At 38.1% G+C, this 14957-nt stretch overlaps 1 protein-coding gene across 9 annotated transcripts in view; it reads right to left on the bottom strand.

Annotated features, from left to right (window-relative positions):
- Window positions 1-14957, bottom strand: part of FHOD3 (formin homology 2 domain containing 3) — a 486695-nt gene that overhangs the window by 88739 nt on the left and 382999 nt on the right. For 7 of the 9 annotated variants that reach the window (XM_009192610.3, XM_009192611.3, XM_009192615.3 and 4 more), the window contains 2 exons: window positions 7648-7782; window positions 1801-1851 (listed from right to left, as the gene is read on the bottom strand). In XM_009192610.3, coding sequence (XP_009190874.1) covers window positions 1801-1851; window positions 7648-7782 — 186 coding nt within the window. The remainder of the gene's footprint in view (window positions 1-1800; window positions 1852-7647; window positions 7783-14957) is intronic. The other 2 variants (XM_009192612.3, XM_003914317.4) reach the window with 1 other exon arrangement.

The raw sequence follows: 14957 nt of genomic DNA, 5'->3' as shown, positions 1-14957 counted from the left end.
TTCAGGCTGATGCGCAGCCTGGGAGCAGACTAAGGGCAGAACCAGAGGAGACAGGAGAAGCAGAAACCTCCTCTTACAAGTTTGCCAGACGTAAGTGAAGGCTTGTTTGGAAAAAAAGAGCAGTAAATAATATCCAGAAAGAGCTGGACTTCTGTGGTTTGGGGAAATTTTTAAGTCAGCCTGAGCCAGTTCAGATCTTGACACAGCACCTAAACCATCTCCCCAGGAGCTGCCAAGCCTTGTCTGTGTGGACATAACCTAACAGTCAAGTTGTTGAAAGCTCAAAGAAGTACAGAATCTGGGGGGAGAACTGAAAAATAAAATTCAGTTCCTCATGCCTGGGCAGGAAGTCAACAGCATTTTCAGTGAAAGTATATGTGATGTCCTCTGATGTAAAAAACAGGTACTAGTGAGAAATACAAGTTTCCTATTTCTTTAGCAGCATCTTTCACTCTAGATTTGCCACCACAACTGGTTATTAGGATGATAATAATCAAATAGAATGTTGGAATCAAAGCAATGCCATCATTTTATTTAAGAGGCTAACCTAAGCATCTAATTTTTAAATTGAAGATAGGCAGTCTCTACTCTTGCCTGCCTCAGACTGTCCTGATGTATTTAGGTGGTGTTTAGAAAATTAGCACAACTCTACTTCTTATTGGCCCAGTCCAGAAACTGTCAGGTCCCAGCTGGTTCCAGCATAGAAGGTGTAAAATCAGCCTTTCCATCTCTCCATGCAGTCACCCCACCTGGTGGCAGAGGGGACGACTGCAGGCTGTAAAGAGCTGGGGGTAAAAACTTGTCTTTTGCCAGTCTACTTGTAAAACCAGTTTCCACTGTTTATCTGCATTTATTAGACACTGAACATCTTTGTATCTTTTATTGAGATTCAAAGCATGTTGCCATTGAAATATACTACTGATCAACACCAGAGTTTTGAGCTGTTCCTTTATATGACCTAGGCTGGTTTGAATATTACAGCAACATTTTAATAACATACTTCTTAATCTTATGAAGTAATGTATCCTATATATGTTTTTCTTACAAAATTGCATATAACTATTCTGTGGACAGAAATTTAAAAATGTATTCATGCCTTTGCTGGTTAGAATCACAAACCAAAAGATTTGTATCATAAATAAAGTAGTTTTTAAAATGAAAAAAGAAAGTACCTTACAGCTTGAATATTTTAAATAAAGTTGTTGGTTCATTTACTCATTTACTGATTCCATATATTATTCCTAAGTCCCAACTACATGCCAAGCACTGTGGTGGGTACTGGGGAAATAAAGGAAATCCAGGCATTGTCCCTGCCATTGAGGAGTTGAGTACAGTTCAGTAGGGAGACAGGTAAGTGACCAGGCACACCCAGAAAGAGTCTCAGGTATATTTAGTGCCCCCAGCCACTGCCTGGCACAGTGTGTATACTAAAATATTTGTTGAAGGATTGCTGATCATGTGACACGAAAGCACGTAGTAGGAACACCTACTCTGGTCTTAGTAGCAATGGTGCAGGGTATTTCAAATATACACCCTATATCAATTATGCTAACATTAATGTGCTCATTTGAAGGAGAATTTTGAAGGAATAGACACACTTAACCATGCTGGCACCAAATGAGAAATCCAAACTTTTATTGGAAAATTTAGGTAACTAGTACACTCTGTTCTGCAAAATGTCAGCTCTGCAAGGTTTTAAGTGAAGCAGTTATATTTTAATCAACAGTCTCTCTGCATGCTAGGTTAACAGTGCAAAATCACATGCCATTTGTTACAATGGGAAAAAAGAAATACACAAACCTTTCTTCTCTTGCTTGCCTTTGCTCCTCTCTTTTGTCTAAATAATCTCGGCTAATGGAAATATGTAGAAAAAATAAACAGGAAAAGAAAATAACAGAATTAGATGCTCAGAAAATTACCAATAAATTATAAACAGTATATCATGAAAGACTGCCACTGCCTCAGAAATGTAAAATAGTTGTAGCCGAATTTTTAAAAGTTTAAAGGCTGTACTTCCAAATTCTTAAATACAATTGATTTTCAATACAATCACACGGACTGCAGAAAACATAGGATTACTGCATTCACCCAGAAACACTACTAATTACTTGTTGGAAAGAATGTAAGTATCTGAGGAAAGAGAAGTTTTTTAAAAATCCAAAACTAAAATATGGCAATAACAAGCAAGCAATAGCTTTTGGAGGTGATTAGCATCCAGTTGAGCTCTGGTAACTCCATTACAGCCATCTTAAGAATTAAATCTAAGTGTCTTGGTCATTTTATGTTGCACTCCACGAGCTGAATATTCCTACCACAATCCAGGATTTTTTTTTTTTTTTTAATTTCCGGGATACATTTGGGGTGTGCAGGTCTGTTACGTAGGTAAATGTGTGCCAGGTTGGTTTGCTGCACTTAGCAACCCATCACCTAAGTATTAAGCCCAGCATGCCTTAGCTACTTATCCTGATGCTCTCCCTCCCCCATCCCCCTACTGACAGGCCCCAGTGTGTGTTGTTCCCCTCCCTATGTCCATGTGTTCTCATTGTTCAGCTCCCACTTATGAGTGAGAACATGTGGTGTTTGGTTTTCTGTTCCTGCATTAGTTTGCTGAGAATGATGGCTTCCAGTGCCATCCATGTCCCTGTGAAGGACGTGATTTCATTCCATTTTATGGCTGCATAGTATTCCATAGTGTATATGTACCACATTTTCTTTATCCAGTCTATCAACTGATGGGCATTTGGGTTGACTCCATGTCTTTACTATTGTGAATAGTGCTGTAATGAACATACGTGTGCATATGTCTTTATGATAGAATGATTTATATTCCTTTAGGTACATATGCAGTAATCAGATTGCTGGGTCAAATGGTATTTCCGGTTCTAGGTCTTTGAGGAATCGCCACACTGTCATCCACAGTGACAACCCAGGATTCCTTCTCCACATCCATTATACTCTCAGTTTCTATTGTGGGATCACTGAAGCTCCTGCTTTGTTCCTTCTCTTTTGTCTGTACCCACAGATGCCCAAATCTGATTAATTTTAATGTTTTGTTTTTCTGTTCCTGCTGGTTAGGTTCCAAATTGAATCTAAGTTTAAGACTATGTGGTTAGTCATCTCTCACTGGACTGTTTACTTTCCTAACATTATGGTTTTCAACACTGGACCTCATAATATAGTTTAAGTATTCTATTTCTTGGTGCACTGGTAACTGGATATAAAGGGACAGTAAGTTAGACTACAGCAGTATAGGACCGGGAGAAAAATGCAACAAGGACTCAGATTTGTCATCGTTTATAAACATCCAACCTCATCACTTTCCACACTAGAACTAAAATTTCCTATAACTCAGAAGGCTTAAGACCATATTCAACAAAAATGACAATAAAGAACAACTTTTAGATGCTTTGCAAAAAGCACCAGGAGCATAAACAATTTAAATCAATGAAATGGCTGATAAAAGGTCGGCCATTTGGGTAATCTCGGGGACTACTTTAGAAAGCTTTTCCTATATATTTTTTGAATTTCTTTTCATTCACATCCTGAGAAATATGGAACTGCAGTCACCACAATTAATAGTTGCCTATGGTCTGTCCTTGACTAGCAGTCATTACTGGATGAGGGCCATTTTTCCAAGGTCTCTCTGTGTTTTTAATTGACAAATTAGAATCACTTGAAATCAAGAGCAAATGGTTAACAGTTATGAGCATGGCCTCTGACGACAACCTGCCTAGGCCTAATTCTTACTCTGCCAACATATACATATGAATAACATAATTCTGAATATATATTATAATGCATGGCCAGGTGCAATGGCTCATGCCTGTAAGTCTAGCACTTTAAGAGGCTGAGGATCACTTGAACCCAGGAGTTCAAAACCAGCCTGAGCAACACAGCAAAACCCCATCTCCATTAAAAAATACAAAAATTAGCCAGTAGTCCCAGGTACATGCCTGTAGTCCCAGCTACTTGGGAGGCTGAGGTAGGAGGATCACCTGAGCCTGGGAGGTCAAGGCTGCAGTAAGCCAAGATCATGACACTGCACTCCAGCCTCGGCAAAAGAGTGACACCCTGTCTCAAGAAAGAAACAAACAAAAAAAGCCAATGCACTCTTGTCCTATTCTCCTATACTTCTGGGACTCTGATGATATGAATGCTAGACCATTTTGATGTTATTATGAAGGTCCCTATGGCTTTGTTCATTTTTCTTTCAAGTTTTGTTTGTTTTGTTTAGTTTTCAGGTAGGAAAATTTCTGTTGTTTTATCTTCAGGTTCACTCATAGCAATGAGTTCACTTTCTTCTCTCATAGCAATTCTATTTGGCCCATCTGACAAATTTTCTATTTTAATTTTCCTGTACTATATATATTTCCATTTGGATCTTTATATCCTTTATTTTTTTTTTACAGAGACATCTTTTCATTGTTTCAAGAGTATTTGCCCTTACTTCTTAAAGCATATTTATAATAGCTACTTTAAAATCTTTAAATGTATAATATCTATGTCCTTTGTGGTTACCCACCATTTAATTCTCTTTTCCCTTTGAGTTAACATTTTCCTAACTATTTCTATGATAAGTTATTTGGATTGTATTCTATACATTTTATTTATTTTGTAATGAGATTTGGGGTCTTATTTAAATTCTACAAAGAATCTTGATTTTTATTTTATTTTGTATTAGCAGGTAATCAACCAGGTTAAGTTCAGTCTGCAAGTTGTAACCTGCCTTCAGACATTGGTTCCAATATTAATTCAGTTTTCTGGGATCTGGGTGGTCATCCACTCCCACTCTGTACTTAGTTCTCAAAGGCCATGGCATGCCGTGTAGGTTTGAAGCCACACGTGCACAAATCAGACATGCATTCAGGAGTGCTCTCTTGATATCCTTGCTCTCTGTGGCTTTCCTAACACTTTCTGGCTCCTTGGGTTTCCTTTTATGGTCCTCCAGCCAGAAGGCTTGGGCTTTATTTTCCCTGTCCTGCCACATACTTTTGGTAACTGCATCTGCATCCAGGACAATACAGCAGGAGGACAGCAAAGTGATATGCCTAGTGATCGTGGGGTTGTAGCTCTTATGGTCAGAGGAAGAGTTTCCCTCCCGTTTCAGGCACCTGCCTGGACACTGCTGCCATTGCTGTGCTTCTGTAGCAACATTGCTTGGGAGGCTACGGTAGGAGATAGAGAAATAAGAGGAATTCTCTACGCTTTTATCTTTAGAAATTCCCTTTGCTGTGCCTCGGTCTGGAAAAAGAGGACTTCTTCTGGGGCTCTTTTTTTTTTTTTTGAGACGGACTCTCGCTCTGTCGCCCAGGCTGGAGTGCAGTGGCCAGATCTCAGCTCACTGCAAGCTCCACCTCCCGGGTTTACGCCATTCTCCTGCCTCAGCCTCCCGAGTAGCTGGGACTACAGGCGCCCGCCACCTCGCCCAGCTAGTTTTTTGTATTTTTTTTTAGTAGAGACGGGGTTTCACCGTGTTAGCCAGGATGGTCTTGATCTCCTGACCTCGTGATCCACCCATCTCGGCCTCCCAAAGTGCTGGGATTACAGGCTTGAGCCACCGTGCCCGGCCTCTGGGGCTCTTTTGGTTCAGATTTGGCATACATGTCTAGGTTTGGGTGCCTTTGAGTACATGCCAAGCAATATTGAAGGAAAAAAATGGTAAATTCTCACTGGTTTTGTAAAACTTAATTTTACTCTCCCTTCCTAATTCACCTGCTCTCTTTTACATTTCAGAGTTTTCAGAGCTCCACACATTCTCTCCATGGTTTATGGTCACATTCAGCAATGCAGAAGGAGAGACAGGATGGAGTGAACGAATTCCATTTTCCCCAGAACCAGTACCCTGTTTCAAGAGGTTTTCAATAAAAAACTTTGGATGTAAGCTAATCTCTGAATTTTCCATGTATTTCACTCAGATTCTCTGCTGCTATTTGGTGGTAAAATATGCAAATCTCCCAGAAAACCATAAATCAGGAAACATTTAACCTGTTCCAGAGATTTAAAGAACTGGTCTTTCTAAAAGTGACAACTTCCAGAACTACCCTCATGAAAAATGGTGCATACAGAACTGGCATTTCCACATATCATTTGGTAGAAATGTGACAGCTCAGGGTGTGCTACACAATCTTGATGGGAAATGATGTTGGTTTACTTCATGCAGCCCATTCACCCAGTCTTAGAAAAATGAGGATTAGCATTTCACAGACTTGGCATTTGTTTTCATGAAGTAGTGACTTATACTTAAGCAACTTCACAACTCTGCTCATATTTTGATCATTTTTACAATTACACATACATTTCTTGGCTTCAAAAAAGCACAAGTTATTGGCCGGGCATGGTGGCTCATGCCTACAATCCCAGCACTTTGGGAGGCTAAGGCAGGCAGATCACTTGAGGTCAGGAGTTCAACAGTCTGGCCATCACAGTAAAACCCCATCTCTACTAAAATTACAAAAATTAGCTGGGCGTGGTGCTGTGGCCTGTAATTCCAGCTACTTGGGAGGCTAAGGCAGAAGAATCACTTGAACCCGGGAGGCAGAGGTTGTTGGGAGCCAAGATCGCGCCACTGCACTCCACCTGGGCAACAAAGTGAGACTCTGTCTCAAAAAAACAAAACAAAAACAAACAAACAAACAAAAAACACATGTTATTAAATCTCTAAATCTTCATTGACAATGCTTTATATTCCTTGTAGATTTAATGGGGATTAATTGATAGTAATATTGTTTGAAAAAGAAACTGAGCTAAGGAAACAGGAGGTAGAGATGGGGAGAAAAATGAAAGGAAAGAATGTAGAAGCTATAGGGTAAATGACTTGGAAGGATTAAGAAGGAAGAGAAAGTATAGGAGGAGGAGGTGGGGAAGAAAGGGGAAAAATGGAAAAAGGAGATAAGGAAGAGTAGAAGTAATGTGTAAGGAGAGACACAGCAACTGTTTTTCATTTCATAAAGCACAGCACAGCATTAAGCCCAGGGGATGGGTGTGAAGGAGGATGACCTGGAGAATGTGGAGAACAGGTGGATTGGCTGAAGGAGAAGCCAAGGCACACTGGGATCAGTGGGGACAGACAGGCCAAGATATGGAAACTGGAATGAGCTATATCCAGGAACACATCCTTGGAGCTGTACAGAGACCAGTAGATTAGGGGGAAATGAGCTGAGAGTAATCAACACAATGACTTTTCCCCCCACATAGCAAGAGATTATTGTTTAAAAAAATATATTGAAGATTGCTACAGGGATCAAAAAGTGAACCAGAAAGTGGGAAAAGCATTTCCTTTTGGGCATCTGATGGAGCATGAATAAAACATGACGACCATTAGGAAGAGATGGCAAATTAAGTTAAGATAATTAGGCTCTCTGTCATCAGGAAGGCCTGGATAGGACCACTGCAGACAATGGAGGACTCAAGAATACATGAGTTCCTAATTGTATTTGGCTGACTGTACTTCCTGCCATATGGTTAGAGAAACAAAGGCCATAACAAACCAGATCCAGTCTATTTCAGGTATGTCTTTCTCTTCCTTAAAAATACAGACAGAATTTTCATTACTTCCTTTAATACCAATATTAAACGTATACAGCTGTAAAGTCACGTGCTTTAATTTTTAACTCATTATTTAAAAAAAAATCTTAAGATCCTTCTTACCTGAATTTGTTTCTTTCTTCCCGCTCTATTCTCTGCAACCTTTCTTCTCTCTCCTGCCGCCGCCTCTCTCTCTCTGCTGCCAGTGACTCTTGGTGCTGCCTGAAGGATGATGTGAGAAGACCACTCGGTGATGACCTGCAGATACAATGAGTTAATGTTTCAGTTGCTTGGCCTTTGATTAAAAGTACTGAAGTAACCATCAGTCAGACCTTGGTTAGAACTGAGGGTCTGCTGGTACCTAGGCAGTGCTTGGGGGAAATCACTGAATGCCTCGAGTCTTCTTGTTTCACAATTTTTGTGTGTAGATGGGGAAAAGCAACATGCTGCGAATGTGCTAGTAGGAAAAAAGGTGGTAACAGACAGAAAATACCAAGCAACATGCTTGACATGTAAGCAGCCCTCAAAAATGGGTATCATAGAAGCATTCCAGGAATGTATATACATTCTACATACATTTTACAATTGGTCTATGTTAATACGTAGATAAGCTAGAATCAGCTTTCAATCTAAAACTATTTTCTAACGATCTATCAGGTAATACATTCATTATTTGGGTAACAGGATCATTAGAAGCTTAAACCTCAGCATCACGAAAGATACCGATTAACAAAACAGCACATGTACCACCAAATTTAAAATTTTTTAAAAAGTGATTTTAGAAAACTATTTTCTATTACACATGCACTAAAATATTTTACTGTATATCAATTTCACAATACACTTCTTTAGAATAATTGAACAAGGCAATGAGATGACAGATGAGGACAAAAAACTTGCAATGGGCTGAAATGTGAATAGAATTAAGGAAATTTCATTCTATGACATTGTATGTTAAGAAGCATCCAAGGACTCAGCATGGTCAAAGGACAGGCAGTGGTATTAGTAACATCACACAAACAGTCTGGACTGTGTACTGAAAATGTGTGTGAAGGCCTCAGACAGAAACCACAGGGTGAGTATTACAGGAGATGTTAAATCAGAGAATGAGTGGGAGAAGATAAAATCAAGTAACTGTATGACATACAAGGAAAAGGGTTAGCTATGTAAAGGAGTCTGATGGCTCTCTGCAGAATAAAATCTGTTATGGACAACTGGGGCCTTCACTTACGGGAAAAAACCTCAAAAACAAAGAGACAAATATTTATGAAATATATTTTGCCAATTTATTTATCCAAGGATATAGCTTGGATAAAATCCTACCTCGATTCAGTGAAAAATATACCTGCAAGGTGGGGAACACAGGTCTCAGTGCAGGAGAAAGATGTGACTCTCGTAATACACAGACTGCCATGAGTCCCACAGATGTTCTTCCTAGAAAAGGTGAGTCATCTGTGGCTATCAGTCATAGGTGGCAGGGAACATGGAGGGAAGAAGCCACAATCTCTGGTAGCTACAGGGAAGGAGTAACCAAATTCTATAGTCCAGGCTCACTATGGAGTTATTTTCATCATCTCTGGACACTAAGGCATAGGTAGAGTTTGTTTATCTTTCTCAAAAAAGAAGTTCAGACCAACTTCTAACTTTTGTAAGCTATTATTATTTTGTGGGAATTTTTCCCTGTTGTATCCAGCCAAATCTAATCAACAGAGTAAAGAGGTTTGTAATACCTCTTGTACAGTAATTGTTATGTATATAATAGATTTGTTTAACCCAATTATTAAGTTTTATCTAATAGATTAACATGTATATAACCTGGTGCCCAAACTGGAGAAAACATATTCTTTCAAATATATAAGGACTACTCAAAAATTGACCATCAATTCTGTCACAAAGCTCAAGAATGAACACCACAAACTGGTTTCACATGAGCTACCTTCCTGATCATAATGCAACTGAATTGAAAAATAAATAACAAGGAGATACATTTGAAAAAAATCCATATAATTGGATAAACTAAAACATGTCTAATAACTTAGGTCAAAAAAATAAAAACACAGACAATTAGAATACATTTAAAGGGTACCATAATGAAAAAGTTAAATATGAAGTTTTGTAGAATACTTCTAAAGTAGTATTTAGAAGGAAATTTATTCTTAAGTATTTATATTTGAAGAAAGGAAAGAGTAAAAATTAATGAGCGATCAGCTCAGTAATTGGAAAGGCAACAGTGGAATAAATTCAAAGAAGACAAAAGAAAAAAATAAAGAGCAAAGACTAATGAAAAAGGAAAACAAAGGTATATAGACAAAAATCAACAAAACTAAAAGTTGGTTTATAATTGTGAAAAACCTAATAGACAAGTTCTATCAAAATTGTTCGAGAAAAAGGGCCACAAATGAGCATATTCAGGAATGACAGATAAATGCAATTATAGATACAGTGACCAAAACACATTACAAAAATAAGGGGAAATTTTTATAATACACCTGAAAAATCAAAGAAATGGATGATTTTCTAAAAACAAATAATTTACCAAATCTGACTGAGGAAGAAAGAAATTTTGAATAGCTCTGTTAACCTAACAAAAGAAATTGAGTTAATTAATTACAAATATATTCACACCCATGAAAAAAATCCATGAGAGTCAGATGTTTAATGTGATTTCTAGCACTCAAGGAAGAGTTCAAGTTAGACATATGGAAAGTTCCAGAAAACATAAAGAAAAAAAAATCTCCACAACCCATTTTACATGATTCATATCACTCTGACACTAAAGCCAGATAAGAACAGTGTGAGGAGCGCAACTTATGTACTATTTGCAATTATGAACACCACTGCAAAAATCTGAAACAAAATCACGCTGTGTTTGTCCAGTGAATGTAAGGGTAATTTGAGATGATAACATCAATGAATATAACTTACCACATTAATAGTTTATTGGAGAAAAACCATGGCTACCTCTGCAAATGCAGAAAAAACTTTAAATTCAACAACCATTTGTTATTTAAAAAAAAAAACCCTTTTACTATGCTTAGTAACAGAAGAAAACTTTCTTAATCTGACAGTGGGTATTTGGCAAGGAAAATTTTAAAAATTAGAGTAAGTATCTTTTTTTCTTTTTCCTTTTTTTTTTTTTTTTTGGAGACAGGGTCTCATTGTCACTCAGGTTGGAGTGATCATGGCTCACTGCATCCTTGACCTCCTGCGCTTAAGTGATCCTCCCACCTCAGCCTCCTGAGTAGCTGGGACCACAGGCAAGCACCACCATGCCCCATTTAATTTTTGTGTTTTCTGTAGAGTCGGGGTTTTGCCTATGTTGCCCAGGCTGGTCTCAAACTCTTGGGCTCAAGCAATCCTGCCTTGGCCTCCCAAAGTGCTGGGATTACAGGCATGAGCCACTATACCCAGCCAGTATCATTCTTAATGCTGAAATATTAAGAACAGTTTACTGTTAAAAATAATATAAGGATGTTTCCATCATTGCTTATATTTGACATTATTCTGGTGGTTCGAGCCAGAATACTAAGAAAAGTAAAAAGCATAAGGAAAGGAAATACAATGCCACTATTTACAGATAATCTGACCAGCTTATAAAGATAATCCAAGAAAACCTGTGTTATTTTATTAAGAGTCTAGCAAAGCTTCTATATATAAAACATAGAAATAGCAATTGCATTTTTACATGTCAGCAACAATTTACCAAGTTAATCACAAGCTAACTATCAAATTACTGAACTAATAATATGACAGACCTTTATAAATAAAAGACTCAAATGAAAGCTATATCACATTTATGTATAGAAAAAATCAATGCAGTCAAGATGCCAATTCTTTTTTTTCCAATCAATACAATTTCAAATCGATATCCCAAAAGGATTTTTCATGAAATTTTATAAGCTGAGTCCAAAATTTTTACACAGGACCTGAGGTTTTAAGGATAACCAAGACAATTTTGAGTAAGAACAAAGCAGAGCACTGGCCACATTCGATACGAAGCCCATTCTGAAACCACAGTGATTGCCCGTGAAAGTGGTCTTGGTGCACGAATGAAAACACGGATGAATGGAGTGAGACAGTGAGCCATGACACAGACTCATACACAGACAGAATCCTCATTCATGTCAAATGTGTTATTACACATCAGTGGGGAAGTAATGGACTGTTTAACAAATGGTGCTGAGACAACTGTTAGCCATAAAAAACAAAATACAGGCTGGGTATGGTGGCTTATGCCTGTAATCCCAGCACTATGGGAGGCCGAGGCGGGATCACCTGAGGTCAGGAGTTTGAGACCAGCCTGACAACATGGAGAAGCCCGTCTCTACTAAAAATACAAAATTAGCTGGGCGTGGTGGTACATGCCTGTAATCCCAGCTACTTGGGAGGCTGAGGCAGGAGAATCACTTGAACCTGGGAGGTGGAGGTTGTGGTGAGACAGGATCGCACCATTGCACTCCAGTTGCCCTGGGCAACAAGAGCAAAACTCCATCTCAAAAAAAAAAAAATACAGCTAGTCCCACCTCATACCAAATATAAAAATATAAAAATAAATTCTAGATAGTTTAAGTGAAAAATGTAAAAGATAAAACTTTACAACATTCAGATCTCAAGATACAGAAGTTTTTTTAGACCAAAAACCAAAAAGAGCAACCAAAAAGAAAATATTTGATAAATTTGCATATATTAAAATTTAAAATTTGTGCACATTGAAAGACTACATAAGAGTAAAGAAGAACAATAACCTGGGAGAAACTACATGTAACATATATAAACTACAAAGGATTAGTATACATTATACAAAAAGAACCCCTTCAAATTAGTAAGCAAAAGACAAACTACCCAGAGGAAAATGGGCAAAGGGTAATGAGCATTTCACTGAAGAAAGTTAAATGGCCAAATACATATATGAATGATGCTCATCTTCACTAGAAATCAGGGAAAAGGAATGCAAGCAAAACCCACAGTGATATACTGTTTCACACCTATCAGATTAAAAATTGACAAAAATTAATGTCTGATGACACTAACCCATTGGCACAGAATAACTCTCATACACTGCTTCTAGAAGTCTAAATTAATATAATCATTTTGAAAAAAACACTTAATACATTTGAAGATGTATATATCCTAAAACCTAGCAATTCCACTTCTAGGTTTATCTAGAAAGTAACTTTTGTGTGCATAAAGCAGACATGTATGGTAAAGAATTCTATATGTTGCAGTGTTTTTATTACTTGCTAGTGGTTAATCAGAAATAACATAAATACCTACAAATAGACAAAATATAGTTTGTCTTTAGAAAGGAACACTCTACATCTGTGAAAATTAATAACTAGACTGATATGAACATGGGCAATTCCCAAAAGCAAAATATATAGTGAAAAGTAGACTGAATAAAAGAAATCGTATTTTATCATTTCTATGAAGTTTAAATACACACATGGCAAATCTACACACTAGTGATACACGTACATTTCGTAAAAACAAAAACATATGAGAATAATAAACACCAAATTCAGTGAAATGATCATCTCTGGGGAAGAAGGGAAATCAAAGGGATAAGGGTTTCAATTTTATATCTGATACTCTTTATTGCTCTATAACTTTCTAGATTTATCTAAAATTTTCTGTAAGCCCTGAATATATATTTTAAAGCCATTCTATTCTCATAAATAAATAAAGGTTCTTCTTAGGTATATAAATAACTTGTATATCAAATATCTTTGAAACCCCAAGCTAACTGAACATCAATAGTTATATCCAGTTCTAGAATTCAGAAACACAACAAAAAATAGGGTTGTTTATTTATACAGGATAATTATTTTAGGAGCCAAATAATTTCCCTTAATTGAGGACTTTGATTCAGCCCAGTTTTAAAGCCTGCCCTGTGTGTTGTTCTCCAGCACTAGCAGCCTCACCTTCTGAGTTCTCTTTCCAGAGGGGAGAGAGAGGAGCAACATTGCTGGTCTACGCTCTTAAGTGAGGAGCAAAATGAGGTCCTTGCTATTCCCCTTACACTTGTGACTTCAGCTCATTCTTCTAAATATCTCAACCTTTATAATAGGCCACTAGTAGCTAAACCTGGTCACAATGAAGCCTCTTTATATCAGATCTTAACACCATTTCCTTATTTAAAAATGAGAACAATAGAGCTTGTTTAAAATTGTTTAGAATTGGACGAGTATTAGAACTTGAGAAACTTAAGTAGGGTTCAATTTAGTCAAGTAAAAGCTGTCATTCCTTATTGGGAGCCTTTAAGAAAAGGACAGGCAGTTCATCCTCCTGCACACTTGGATCTTGCAAAAGCAGATCCCATCTCGGCTCTTAGGCCAGAGTTCACCTGTGAACACAACAGCAGGCAGCATTAACAACACCTGGAGGCCCTTTCTTTAATCATTTCATACTGAGAGAATGGAAACGTGAGCTTCTAACTAGAAGTAATGAGGAATGGTTCTTCTTTTCCTGAAATAAAGTAAAATGCCATGAGTAATGAAAGATTAATTCTCTTGCCTAAACAACAGATAACTGTAGCAGGAGAAGCCTGTCTGTCCTAGGTGAATCTAAGCAACTTTGCTTCTATTAGAAGATGGACATCCCAAATTGTCATTAAAAACATAGGCACCAAAATTCATGCTGGCGTGGTAAACTCTTCTCTTTAAAAAGACATATTTAGGCCGGGCGCGGTGGCTCAAGCCAGTAATCCCAGCACTTTGGGAGGCCGAGACGGGAGGATCACAAGGTCAGGAGATCGAGACCATCCTGGCTAACCCCGTGAAACCCCGTCTCTACTAAAAAATACAAAAAACTAGCCGGGCGAGGTGGCGGGCGCCTGCAGTCCCAGCTACTCGGGAGGCTGAGGCAGGAGAATGGCGTAAACCTGGGAGGCGGAGCTTGCAGTGAGCTGAGATCCGGCCACTGCACTCCAGCCTGGGTGACAGAGCGAGACTCCGTCTCAAAAAAAAAAAAAAAAAAGGCATATTTAACAGATTTTTATCTTTCATATTCTTCCAGGAAAATACCTACAATGATTGGAAGTTGTTACAATCATGACATAAAGGAATGAGCACAGGGCTTGGGATGAGAAAATTTGAGTGTGGCTGCTCACTGAATCTCTCCAAACCTCAGTTTACTTATTTGTAAAATGAAGATAATCATGTCTAACTCATAAAGTACTAAGGTTTAAATGAGAATGTAAATGAGAATTTGCTTAGAATAGCATCTAGGCCATAGTAAGCACTCAATAGCTATTACTTTATGTTGGGTGTTGAAAATCTGCAGAAAGCAGGAGTGGGATAGGATAGGGGGTTTGTGCTGTGGTCCCCAAGGCCAGGTCTGGAGAATGACACTGGCAGTTCCCAAACTGATGGACTCTGGTGGGCCAGGGGTTTCAGCTGAGGCTTCCCGTCATGGCTACCCAGCTAGGTCAGTCA

The sequence above is a fragment of the Papio anubis genome, chromosome 19 (genome assembly GCF_008728515.1).
Source record: "Papio anubis isolate 15944 chromosome 19, Panubis1.0, whole genome shotgun sequence".
Taxonomy (NCBI): Eukaryota; Metazoa; Chordata; class Mammalia; order Primates; family Cercopithecidae; genus Papio; species Papio anubis.
The sequence above is the reverse complement of the archived record's forward strand: the minus strand, read 5'-3'. Positions and strand labels throughout refer to the sequence as shown.